Source organism: Salarias fasciatus, chromosome 6 (assembly GCF_902148845.1).
Source record: "Salarias fasciatus chromosome 6, fSalaFa1.1, whole genome shotgun sequence".
In the NCBI taxonomy this organism is placed as follows: domain Eukaryota; kingdom Metazoa; phylum Chordata; class Actinopteri; order Blenniiformes; family Blenniidae; genus Salarias; species Salarias fasciatus.
The window spans coordinates 33,685,130-33,698,770 of NC_043750.1; the positions used below are offsets into that span (position 1 = coordinate 33,685,130).

The following is a 13,641-nucleotide window of genomic DNA, read 5'->3' on the forward strand; positions in this document are numbered from 1 at the left end:
CAGAAAAAGAAGAGTTTCCTCGAAAAGGGCCTTGTGGAAAACCACATGGTGGGTAAATTAGCATGCTGACATGCTTCCTTACCTCGATGGCACCGCTGGGAGGCCGCGGTGCAGATAGGGGGGCCGATGGAGCATGGTGCAAAGGATTATGGGAGGGAAACACAGCCATTCCCACTGCGAAGACCCCAGCATCTGGAACGTGTACTGAAGAGGCAGAACGAGTCAAAAGAGGAGAAGAGAATAACAACAGCAGAGAGTGGAAACAAAGAGAATACACCTCCGAAAAGACAAACAACAACACTTCGGCGCAAGACCTGTCTGTGAACTGGACTCTGCCGCAAACACCGAGACAACATCAAAGACCGAGCACAGCCAAAAAAAAAGACACCATTAGAGAACCGGGCAGAGGAGATCGACATGACAGCCACGCTGTGTTGGCTCCTGTGAAGGCTCCTCTATGGAGGAATTCAGCCTCATTAAAGCTGCTCCTGTGGAGCAAACTGACACACTTCATTCACTCCGACCTCTGCTTGGCGCTTACGTCTATCAGTATGTGTTCCACTCCATCAGACTGGATGTGCAGACTGTTTCTTAACAACATTAATTCTTAAGGTCTGACAAGAAGTTGAGCGAAATGAGTGTTTATAAAACTTTGGCCATTTCTATGACGTACCTGAGTTTGGCAAAATATCGGGAACAGATTTCAACTGAAGGCAGTCCACCTTGATAACACCTCAAACATTTTAATTTGAAGCACCTGCAACAATGCTTTTTTTTTTTTACAATTTCGTACCATGTTTTGTTTTCCCTACTGATTTAAGTTATGTTGCATCTATAACACTATTTTGAATTTACAATAAAACAATGACAAACAATTCAATTGGATCCACTCAAATTCAAGCACCACTCTATATTTTGTCCACCTTGTCTACTTGTCCACAGTCAGAACAGCATTATCATGTCGAAATAAAAAGAACTTTTTAGAAATGTAAATTAATTCAAATCCCAAAGTGAAATGAATGGCTTTTATGTTTAAAGCATGGTAAAGTCATCTGCATTCCACATGCTTCTGATATGGAAGACCCTGAAGAGCACAAAATGCGATTCTTTTTCGGACCGTTTTTTCAGATTGCTCCTATATACTATCGCTTTAAGAACCAAGCCTCAGGCACTGCGGTCTGCGGAGGTAGACGAGAGAATTAAACAAACAAAAAAAAAAACAACCTAAGATTGGAGATTCAAGCATTACATTTTTAAGGATTTTTCACTCATGATACAGAAAATCTCAAGTCTCAACACAAAACTCAATAAAAGAGATTCAGAGAGATGACCGAGAACACAATCCTCTCACTGGTTCAATACTCAGTCGCCTGTATGGACGAATGAATCGACTCAATGGAAAACTATCAATTCGGGGTCTCAACAACAGTAAGGTGATTACGGCGGAGCGGCTCAACGTACGGCACTGCGGCTGAAGCTCAAATGACATGTTTACTTGGCATTTTGTAACACTGCAATCATAAAAGGCAGTTATCGGGGACAAGTGCAGCATCAGTTTAGTTCTGTGCTGATTTTTCGCTCCTGTCTTGTTTCAGTGAGAGTTCAATCTGTAGAAAACTGAGGGGTCACGTTTCCTTGGGAAACAGTATCTTCGGTGTGTGTGTGCGTTACATGTGTTAGTGTGTTAGCCTACCTTGAGGCGTGTACTGGCACATGTAGGCTCGTTTGGAGTCGCACAGGTGTGAACTGGTCTGGCCATTCTGGTCGAGGGAAACGCACAGGTTGCCGTGGGAGATTGGCGAGTGCGGCGGCAGGCCCGCCTCCCCGTCCTCAGCCTCCGATCCGTTCACCCAGCGTAATTTGCCCGGAGTCTCGACGTCGCTCAATCCCAGCCACACGCCTCGTTCCCTGGTGCAGAAACAAACACACACACACGCCGTATTACTTCCTACTTGACATCTGGCTGGCTGCCAGCCTGGCTCCTTCACTTGAAGTGCAAGATGTTTTTCTTTTTTCTTTTTAACAAGCTGTGAATGTCTGTGTGTGTTCCAAACAGCCACAACAATGAAACCACTGACAGATGAGGTGGAGTCATTACGGCGGCATGCAAACTTATGGTTTTTCAAGAGAGAAAAGAGAGCAACAAAGGCTGTCATGGCTGATGGGAAAAGGCCAAATATAATGGAAGTATGTCCAGATTTGACATGACAACCACTACGAACGCAAGTTTAATCCCGACTAAATCATCAAAGGATTTTCTTTTGAACTTTTAGGGGGACAAGCTATGAAATAAATAAGTCAAGGAAATGATGCACAGATGGTATAAAGGAGATTAGTTCCCAATTGCTGAGAAATAAACCACCCTGTTTGTGATCCTGAAAGCAAAGAAGACCAATCAGACCACCACTGATATTACTGAGTCCAACTCAGACACATCTTCTTCGTTGCTGAGAACTGGAGAAAAGCTGATAAAGCTGATAAAATAAATGCTGAGAAATTTGCCTCCTAAACACAAAGGCAAAGATGCGAGAACATAATAACAAGTATGAACAATATATATTGGTGAAAGAAAAAAATCATTCGGTTGCTCTTGTAAAGGTTATCACGCTATGCTAGTTTACAAAGATTACATGTACACATAATGCTCCACAAAACATCCAGATCTGAGAGACCCAAGTCTCAATAAATGACATTGAAGTCAGTGACTTCAGCTACTCTTCAGCAATCAATGATTGCAGAGCAGAAGCCAGAAAAGAGGCTGTGATTGAAACCTGGTGAGCTGGTCCAGAGGCAGCGTCAGATACTCAGTGCTTTTCTCTGATTATGTCGGATAAAATGGATTTTCCCTCCATGAGTTGACTAATGGACTGCACAAACTCTTCCAGTTAACGGAAATCAGTGTGACTCAAGAACAGCTCTTGACGGACGACGGACAAGAAACCGACAAACATTTTAGTCAATTTGTTTGATGCTTCACTAATAAGTTCACCAAAACATACATGTACGATGAAACCCTCTTGATTTATTGGATTTGGACGAGGAGTTATAATTTCAAGAAGAAAGCGGGGAGAGAAAGGGTATTTGCGCCAAAAAACAAGGACTGATTACTGGTCCTTATATAAGTGAGGGGGTGGAGGAAAACATGAGCGGAGGAGGAGAGAGGGGAGAAAATCCATCTGCGGCAGCTTTCGTCTTCTCTCATCTATCTCAACGCATGAGGCCAAGGCCTCTGCCCTCACGGACACACATGCACACGCACTCACACACACACACACACACACACACACGCTAATGCAGCTGTGCTTTTACAGATGTGTTTGTGTGACTTTCATCCACCTCAACACTTTACGCTCAAGAAACTTTGTCCTTGGACTGCAGCCAAACAGAGCTCCTTTCACATGGTGTTCATACACAGCGCATCACACACACATTCACAGTGCGTACATGAAAGATACGTGTTGTTATGATGACGAATGTGAACGCGTCAGTGCTGTTTGGGAAACCCATGCAGTACGACTTACCGTATTATACACATTCAGAAAATAAAGAACAAACTGTTAGTTGATTATATTATCAAATGACAACAAAATCAGCATTGCACGAATGGCCTATAAATAATAAAGAACCTGTTTACACTAAAAATACATGCAAAAAACATGCAAAGAGTTGAAAGAAGAAAGAAAAAGGAATTTGCATGTAACTGTTTCCAATGCTTATATATTTTAGTCAGTGAGTGACAAATCAACAGCCAGTATTTTCATGTTTGTCTCTTGTGCTTTTTGTTAGATTCTAACTCTGTCTCTTGTCTCTTGCTCCTTGGCTTCACCTCCTCGTGTTTCATTACTGACGTCCTTCACCAGGGCCCGTCGTCACCTGGTGCCTCGGAAACGCAGAGGCCAGTCGTCATGCGTTCTCAGTCAGATCACCTGTGTTCCTGCGTCTCTGGACTCCTGTGCGTTTTTTTTTTTTGTGAACTTTGCTCCCGCGCTGCAGATTCTCAATGCCCTTTGTGGACTTTGCCACTTTGAACTGCGGGGCTTTTCGTTTGATTTTGTTCCCGTGTTTTGCAGCAAAATGAGTTTTTCCTTCAACTGCGGTGGTTTCTGGTACACTGAGTCCTCATCCTCCAGCTGACACGTAACCGTTGTCTGTTTGAAGGCATCTTGCTACTAAAATCATGGTCACACAAACAAGGATGACGCACCATGTGGAAAAAGTTGTGAGCTTATTGTATTTTCTATCTGAAATCTTCCTGCAGGAGTTGGTGAATAATACTGCCAATGTTTGAACAGAGACATTTATGCATGAATTGTTGCACACCGCTTATATATGTGAGAACGCACAGCAACATTGAGACTTCATAGAAATGTTTTTTGGATTTTTTTTTTTTGAGGATATACACCACTGTAAGTATTTTGCAAAACATGGACACCAATGCTGAAACTACACAGAAGGAAATGAAACTCACTGTGTGACTTTGGGTGCCAGCAGGCCACGCAGGGCGTCACTCCTGACGATGGCCAGCTCGCCGCTGCGATCCAAACACTGCCGTCGAGCGTCGGTCCAGCTCAGCTCGCCGGGAAGGATGTGGAAGCAACTCGAGGACTCGGCGAGGAACACGCTGTCCCGCGGACAAAGAGGAGACGCTGAAAGAGGACAGAAACATTGACATAATTCCGACTGTGAAGTCACGCTGCTAAAAACCATTACAGCTCTTAAAATAGAGATAATTGAACTGAAACTGCTCATCGAATCAATGGCACTCCAACTGTATGCATTCATTTTATTTACTAATTAAGACCTTGATCATGATGATGTATTTTAATACCTTATCATAAATCTTAACACTACTATAATATTACTACTACCTCAGTATTATTAATACTGAGGTAGCTTGAAATTTAACCAATTAAAAAAAAATCCCAAACTGTTTCAAGTCAGATTGTTAAAAATATTTACAAGTCCCGAAGGAGAGTTTAGAACTTGCTGATCATTAAAGATTGTAAAATGTTCTCAAAGAGCTGGAGAGCTGGAGAAATCACTAATATTTTCTACAGAACATGCAAAATTTGTTCTGAATGTTTGACAGTACAGTACAGTTAATGTTCACTGCATTATTTTTTTCCTCCAAACATGAAGAAGAACCGTGTGTCTGATTTCGCTGCTATTAGATAGATAGATAGATAGATAAAAACTTTATTAATCTCCCAAGGGAGAAATTCAGGTGTCCAGCAGCACACAAATCATTCACACGCAAATAATAAATAACAACAGTACAATAAAAGTGCTCGTAGTGTACTTAGTTTGGCTCAGGCACATCTGTTCAACAGCCTGACTGCTGAGGGGATGAACGACCTCTTGAAGCGCTCAGTTCTGCAGCGCAGTGACCGGAGCCTGTTACTCTGGTCGCTTTTTTGAGCTGCAACTGTGTCGTGCAGTGGATGTTTGGGGTTTCTCAAGATACTCTGCATTAGAGTCCCCATCCTCCTCTCCAAGACTGCTCCAACAGAGTCCACCTTCCTCCCCATCACAGACGCACACTTCCTTATCAGTCTGTCCAGCCGATTGCTGTCTCTTTTTGTCATACCGCCACCCCAACAGACAACCCCAAAGAAAACAGCACTTGCAACAACAGACTGGTAGAAAATGTACAGCATGTCACCACACACGTCAAAGGATCTCAGTCTCCTCAGGAAAAACAGCCTGCTCTGACCTTTCTTATACAGGGCCCGAGCCTGCTCCGACCAGTCCAGTTTGTGGTCAAGGTTGACCACATTTTGACTGGTGATGCACCGGTACACACTCTGGGCTCAGTGTTAGACAAGGCAGGATCCAACTTCTTCCTGAACTTTGGTTCAGTAAAGAGAATGAAAGGATTCCGTTCCAGCAAAGCACCTAAAATATGAGGCCTTTAAAGATTTGGATGTGAGAGGAAAACTTCATCAACCTTTCTTCCCATTATTTTCTATCATCTTTATATTTCTTCTGAAGTCACATCTGTGGTGCCGTGGAAATTAACAACAAAATACCTCAAAGAATCTAAACACTGCATACATCAACCAACAGTGAGACTAGAAATTAGAAATAATTGTCACGGCAGATGAGTCGCGGTGTGATAAATGTGGACGGGTGATAAGTTTGATCGTGTGTGAGCCAATAGCCGCTCGGCTCCGAGGACTTTAAACAAGTGTAGAAGTCAAAGTTTGACCTCGATGTCTTTACTGTGGTCACGCTGACATTTTATGCTGCGGGAGGCTGCTTTAATTAACAAAGTACATCTGCTCAGAACTAGAAGGACATACCCTCTGTATTCCGAAGACATGACCAGAACAAAACGCGAAAATATGTGGATTTAAAAGATGGTGGAGTCAAACCACAAGCAGAAGAACATTCGTTTTAAGGGGAAAAAAACAAACATTTATTAGGTGTACACAATTAGCCTGGGCAGTGCAAATCTGTATACTGTACACATAAACAGTTCGGTGAGTAAATCTACATGTATGTATGCTTGTATGCATGTTTGTAACTACAAGGTTTGTTTTAAATTAATAACTGATGGATGAATATTGCCTGGAGTAAAACAGATGGCAGGAGAATTTTCACAAACACTGACTGGTGGAAAAGTGACTCAAATTATTTTAAAATACAGATTTGAATGATACCATTTCTCAATAAATTATGGACCCTTCACCTTCTATGATTACTTATGAACCTTGTTTATGAGCGGTGAGTACACTGTAATACTTTAAGAACAAGCTCAGAATACATTATACTGTGCAAAGCGTTAGTGTGTCAGGTTGCTGTTACTTTTATGCAAATGCGTACTTTTTGGCTTTAATTGAGTGATATTAACAAAGTTCTCCCTAGGATCTGGCACTTAATAGTGAAAATGGCAGGTACACGTGGCTCTTAGGCTGTTCTTTTTACTTTTTTGTGTTTTCCAGGCGACAGAAAGCCATTTTCCCTGATGCTCGGCCTTCCATCAGCGGAGCACAGACTAATTGGATGTTGATTACTCGGAGAGTCCGACGCCACGCTGAAAATGCTTTGATTGTCCCTCAGCGGAGGGGAGAGCGCTGATGAGTTTTACCTTTGGCAACCTGGACGCCGTCCTTTGTAATCTTCCAGTCCACGTCCAAGCCCAGAGCACCCCAGCTGACCAGTCTGACCTCCAGACTCTTATTCGCCACAGCAAGCGTCGGACAGTGCAGCTCCAGTTTGGGGGGGAGAGTCACGATCACTTCCCCTCGTGTGGAGACCTTAACAACCTGGACAAGTACAGGCAGACACCGTCAGTGCAAAGCCCTCAAAATTCAACAGAAGTAAAACAATGTCCTCTTTTCAGAACCTCTTGAAAAACAAAACATTCCAGTTTCCTTTGTGATACAAGCACAGCTAGAAATCTATTTTTACACATGGTTTGTAAGAGAAAACAGAATTCCTCTTTAAAACCGCAAGGAACCAGAAAATGACCACAGGAACAAATGAATAACACACTTGCATTACGAAATGTTTACAGAAATGCAGTCCAACAGTCTCACTGTCCACAATAATCACTGACACTATTGGAACTGCGAGTTTGAAGCTTGTTGAACTGAATTCAATAGGATAACTCAAATATTTTTAAAGTTAGAGTTGGCTTGAAAGCGTAGCACACGGGAACTAATTATGAGGAGTGAATTTTAAAATGTCAAAAATTAGTTTCAATACATTGATTACAAAATAAAAGCAGTTGTCATTATTAAAACAGAAATAAAACCTCATGTATTAATCCTTTATTCCTCCAGTTTTCTTGCAGAAACATGAAAAACTGAACTTGAAAACAGTACGGCAGATTTTCAAATATAAGTAGAAGTAAGTTATATTTAGGGTCATTTCTCTGCTAACACATTCTGTTTGAGATCGAATTTCTTTCTTCCTTCAGCTCTCACCTCCTTGTGTTCGGCCCAGGCGGTCACCGTCACCGCGTAACGTCCCGGAAGTCCGTATTTGTGAGACGCGGCGGTGATTTCCGCTCCCGTGGTGTTGAACCGCGAGGAAGCGTCACCAAAGTCCCAGGACAGCGTCACGGGGGTGACGGACGAGGCGGCGGAGAAGGCGGCGAGGTCGTGGACGTTTTGCGGCGGGGGCGGCTTCAGCGTGACGGAGAACTTCACCACAAACACGTCATGCACCTCAGTCCACTCACATTGCTGTGAACCGAAGGAAACCGTATCAAGAGGAGGGATGACTGGCAGCATGCGAAAATGTTAAGAATGAAAACAAAACATTCTTTTTAGTTGGGTGATTTCAACATTGCTGTGAGGGTCGTAACTTCACAAAGGTAAAATGAACTACAGGTCTTAATCTGCTGTTTCTCCTCACACTGCTGTAGGGAGTCTGTGGGCAATAAGGAAGTCATTTAGACCACAGATGGAAGCCGTTTGTCGGACACCGGAAGGTTTAGAGGAAATCCTGAACGTCGTGCATTCAGCGGGTAAAAGGCTACAACACAGAGGAGGTTTCTATCAGAAGAAAAACTTTAGGGAAACGTTAACTTAATTAACATTAAAGATTTGATTGTTCTACCTCTGTTCAATTTGTTTTCAATTTCTTTTGCCATAAATCTCAATTTATTTCAATCTCATGCTTTAATCAACATTGTGAGTGAATTTTCTTTCTGTTCTGTTTTGTTTTTTTTTGTTTTTATATAACACATACTTAAATATGTTATTATTAATAATATGTTTTATTTATCATGTTTGACTTTGTTTTCTTGTAGGGTGTTAAACACTTTTCCCTCCGTTTGTTATTTCAATTAATCCAATGGTTTCATCCATTCATTGGTCTGCCCATTTTCAATCATTTCAACTGATAACTATAGATATTCAGATGAATATATGTGCAGGTGTGTCAGGGTTAATATGGAGATTGCGCAATCCAAGAAGCCACAGAAATATGAGGACCAGCGAGGATTACCGCCATGACTTCTGGGTCGGTGCAGGCGTTGGAGCACTGAGCTTTGCTGATCAGGTTCGGTTGGGAGTTGGTGCTGCAGAGACACTCGTGTCGCTCCCCCAGACCGCCGTAGAGGTGTGACGCAACGCCGAAGCACACGCTGTTACACTGCTCGCGGGTGAAGTTTCCAGGAGTGGAAGAAGAGAAGATGACGAGCTCGATCTGTCCTCCTCCTCCGCTGCTGCTGTCCCTCAGACAGCCGGCGTAGGTCGGACCTGAAGCCGAGAGAGACGTTCAGCCGCCGTGTTTATGTGATTCATGTCCTTTTTCTGTCTGTGCTGTTCGCCGTCTGCGCCCAGACCTGCGGTGAACGGCTCAGACCGGTTTACTGTTTGTTGTTTGTGATTCCTTCCTGTCAGTATTGTTTTTCTCTTTTTCGACAATCACTTTCAATTTGGTTCTGCAGGAGGTTTGATCATGGAAGAGGAGAGTTTTTTTTTCCTCTACAGCTCATGTCTGGATTGTTAAATTGCTGTTTTGGTGTCTTGACTTTATTACACTGAGAACAACAACAACAAAAACTTATTCCACAATGTCTGCATAAGAAAACCTAAAATTCTGTAGCAACATTTGTGCTCTTTGGTTGGAGATTCAATCTGAAAAGGACAAAGCAGTGACCTTTACAAAAAACCTTTCCTTAGTCAAGACTCTCTCGAATGACTTACAAGGCCCGTACTTAAAAAAAACACTCTCCCGCTGTGAGGTTGTTGCTTGTGTGTGTGTGTGTGTGTGTGTGTGTGTCTCATGCAGCAGCAGTCATTCATACCACAGGTGCGGAGGCTGGTATTGAGCAGGGGCTCTTGGCGGAGCTTCGGGGGCTGGCTGCAGAGCATGGCGTGTGGGCGCCGAACTCTCACCCCTTTCTTCTGGAGCTGGCTGACCAGTCGAAACAGTTTACAGTCACATTTAAACGGGTTTCCGCTCAGATCGCTGCAAGACAAACAGACGAGCGGCGGGTGATGAGGGTGAAACACACTGTAACTCAATACGATGACACACAAGTGTTTGTATTAATAAACTGCCTGAGCAGAAGGCAGACTCTTTCGCCACAACGCCATGCGGTTGAGATGGACACAATATCTGGGCTCGCATTAGCTGATATACATGTAAGGCCTTTTTTTCTGAGGGCCTCGATGTTTCAAGCCCTCCATGTACTTTTTGATCGATAAGACGTGTGAGCTGTTCACACCACAGGCCCGAACGCAGCCTCATGCTACCAGAGGTGCAGGCATTCAAACTCTGCACTGATACCAAGACAGATGGTTCCTGTTCTCTTAGGTCTGCAGAACACAGCATCCATGCTATTGGAGGAGGTGTAGATTTAGTTTATCATACCACGGAATAGTTTTAAATTTCCATGTCGTCAATTTTAAATGAGCTTAGGTCCAAAAAAAGACAGTTGTGCTGTCAGAGCATTTGTGCAGAGATCCACGACAGTAAACTTTGTCGAGGGTCTCTGGGTGTTTTCCATTGCAGTGGTTTCCAGTACAGAAAGATGCACATTATTATTGCAGCGCTGCCACAGGGCTGCCCCAGGCTGCAAAGAACACGAGCAGCCACTATTGATTATCAGCCTTATATATGGTGCATATGGACTGTGTTCTCTGACTCATCCCATCATATGATGTATCTTCAAACGTCAAACAGCTTGATGGTCTTACAAACTGTCATCACTCACACAACAATGAAAATCAATAACATATTACTTTGGGTACATTAGAAATTTGGTTATTATTTTCTAAGTTTATCTTCCGAGAGCATCTGGCCCTTGGAAACGATCCAGCTGATGACCTCCTGTTTGACTGCCGATCATTATGGCTTCATGAAAGCTGCAAATCATTGTATTAAACGGCAACTCACATTTTACAATAAGCTCTTTGATTTGGTGTCTTACAGTAATAACCACTTTCACCTTTTGCCATGCCGTTACAGAAGCCCACAGCAGATCTGGTGTCAATTTAGCAATGTCTAAAATGTAGTAATGTATTCTAACATGCTTAAAACCATCATTCAGGCTTTTCAGAGGAGAGGAAAAAATGTCTTGAATAGATGACAGTCATACAATATACCGATATATATAATGAAAGGTAATTTATATGGCACAATGAAAGGCCTGCCAAGTTGAAAAGTAGAAAGGAGAAAAATATAGGTGGTGACAATGTGAGAGAGGAGTGAAAAGAACAATTATATTACGTAGCATGTGCCACAGTCTTTCAGACGTGTTCTATTAGTGGGGAGGTTATTTGGTTTTGCTGAATTACAGAGTTTGCTGAGAAAGGAACATTTTCTAATTTTTGTAATTTTCTCTGTGAATAATCACGACTCTATTCCACCATGAAATCAAGCTTTAATGTTCTTCTGTGACATGACTGAAAATTTCCTGCTCATTGAAGCCCGTTTGAATCGCAGTTAAAGACGCCTCCTTTTTGGTCTGCTGGTTCCACTGAGACCCTGTGCTGTACGTCTCAGAGAAAATCCGAAGGCTTTAGATCCTTCCTGTACATTTTTATCTATTCTGTCGTGCATTTAGAGTTCAGCACTCGTAAGGGTCTGCTTTTCCCGAGGGCAGCGGTGGCCTAGAGGTCAGAGAGGTGGGCTCTTTAATCCGCCGTTGGATGGCCCGTTGGTCAAAGTGCTTTTAATTGTGCGGCCCCGTCACGATGAGCAGTGAGTAGTTTTGGGTGCCTGATGTGATTTCTGCTACAGTAGCCCCTCATTCACATCTCCCACAGATCATTCTCTAATGGCGACATCAGAGAGCTTCGGTAACCTTTAGCTTCGTTGGTTCACTAGTTGCTCAATTTTGAACCAATTTTGGTGCAGACTGAGAACACTCTACCTGCTGTTACGGAGACGCTCTGACCCAGTCTTCTAGTCTTCTAGACATCACAATTTGGTCTCTGTCAAAGCCACTCAGACTCTCACACTTGCCTTCATTGATTACAGCAACATCCATAGCTCCTCTGCTGCCTCTTATTTTCCACCTACTGACAGGTTGGATATACTGTAATGAGGTGCGCTTCATCTACCAACATTTTAAATGCTGTCTGATCAATAGATGTGTGCTGGTACGAATAGTTTATGGATCAGTTTGGCCTTTCTGTGAGGAGCTTCCACATTCTTCCCATTTTGTTGTAGATGAACCAGGCATTAAAGAAGAAGACAGTTTAGAGACAGACACACGGACAGACAAGAAGAATAAATACTTCAGACTTACATTTGAGTTAAATTACACAGGTTGTCACTTATCCGCTCATCTATGGCGGCGATCAGGTTGTTGCTTAAATCACTGAAGAAGAAAAAAATGCTGACATGAGAAAAAAACAAAAACAACAACCAAAGATATCCTTGAACTTTTTCAGTTACACTAATTCATGGAAGCTACTTGAATACTGAAGTGACGGCGTTATCTTTGTTGAAGCCAATACTTGAGTACACTGCATGCAATTAGTTATCCAATTTTCCATGAATTTAAATGACTTTTTGAAATGTGTTCATTATTCTCTCGTTACACACACAAAAAAAAAATGACCTGGATAGCTCAGATAAAAATCAGCTTCTGTAAAGGAACAATTAATTGAAATTCAACCTCAACCCGAAACAAGAAATTCAGACTTCTGGTGTTTCTTTTTTCCGCCGTCTCCGTCCATCGGCACTCTTTCCACACTCCTGCCTTTTCCTTCAGCTCCCTCCCTCCTCACTCCGTCCAGAAGGCTACATAATGGGGCCGTTGTGTGGCGGTTTTGGAAGAGAACTGATGGAAACCATCAGAGTGCTCTCTCATCACACACACACACATGCATACAAACATGTGCTTAAACGCCCATTGAATGGGTGGAAGAAGTAAGGTAATGGATGGAGGAAGGGGGGGAAGTCGACAGATGGAGAGAGGGAGGTAGTGGGAGCCTGGAGCAGCAAGCTGTAATTGAACTTAATCGTGCTGTGATTAGAGTGTGTGTGTGTGTGTGTGTCTGTGTGTGTGTTTCTTTCCTCTCCTTTTTTTGTAGGAAGCTTGCTCCTGGGATTTCTGCCTACTTAAATCCAGAATACACCAAGTCTTACTCTCTTTTCATCTCCTACATTTTTATCTCCTCTCCACTTCAGGAGTGCCTGCTCCTCATTTCCCCTCTGCTATATACTCACAGGATTGACAGCGGCCCCCAGCAGAAGACTCCTCTTGGGAGAACATTAATCCTGTTCCCTTGAAGATGCCTAAAGTAAATACATATATTAGCTGAGTGAATGATCTTATTCAGTAATCAGACTTGCTGATGTGTCCATAAATATTAGCCTGATTTAAGTGAAGCTACATGAGAGCATGAACATGCAGGGTATCCGGATGTGTACTTACAGCTCCTGGAGACCAGGGAGACGTTCGAGCAAGCTGGTTTCGAGGGACGAGATGTGGTTCTTGGACAGATCACTGTGGGAATAAACCAACATGTCCACATTTACAATGCATACGGGAGAGAAACATGGCAGCGTGCAAACACAAAGAAACACGGCAGGATTTTATGAATCCTGTTGGCATTACTGGCTGTCTGAATAGGGAGCTAACGGAGAGGCCTGTGAGTGTCACAGTATCATTTTTATGCTATGAAGATGTAAATGATTTCACTAAACCAGGCATGACTCAGCGACCCA

At 42.9% G+C, this 13,641-nt stretch overlaps 1 protein-coding gene across 1 annotated transcript in view; it reads right to left on the reverse strand.

The window, feature by feature from the left end:
• The window catches only part of LOC115389838 (polycystin-1-like), a 46,978-nt gene extending 33,538 nt beyond the window's left edge, over window positions 1–13,440 (reverse strand). Inside the window, exons 1-10 of the mRNA XM_030093406.1 lie at window positions 13,349–13,440; window positions 13,141–13,209; window positions 12,215–12,286; window positions 9,764–9,927; window positions 8,959–9,212; window positions 7,932–8,192; window positions 7,091–7,268; window positions 4,469–4,646; window positions 1,694–1,908; window positions 83–204 (exon numbers count right to left, since the gene is read on the reverse strand). Coding sequence (XP_029949266.1) covers window positions 83–204; window positions 1,694–1,908; window positions 4,469–4,646; window positions 7,091–7,268; window positions 7,932–8,192; window positions 8,959–9,212; window positions 9,764–9,927; window positions 12,215–12,286; window positions 13,141–13,209; window positions 13,349–13,440 — 1,605 coding nt within the window. The remainder of the gene's footprint in view (window positions 1–82; window positions 205–1,693; window positions 1,909–4,468; window positions 4,647–7,090; window positions 7,269–7,931; window positions 8,193–8,958; window positions 9,213–9,763; window positions 9,928–12,214; window positions 12,287–13,140; window positions 13,210–13,348) is intronic.
• Between the last annotated feature and the right edge of the window lie 201 nt (window positions 13,441–13,641).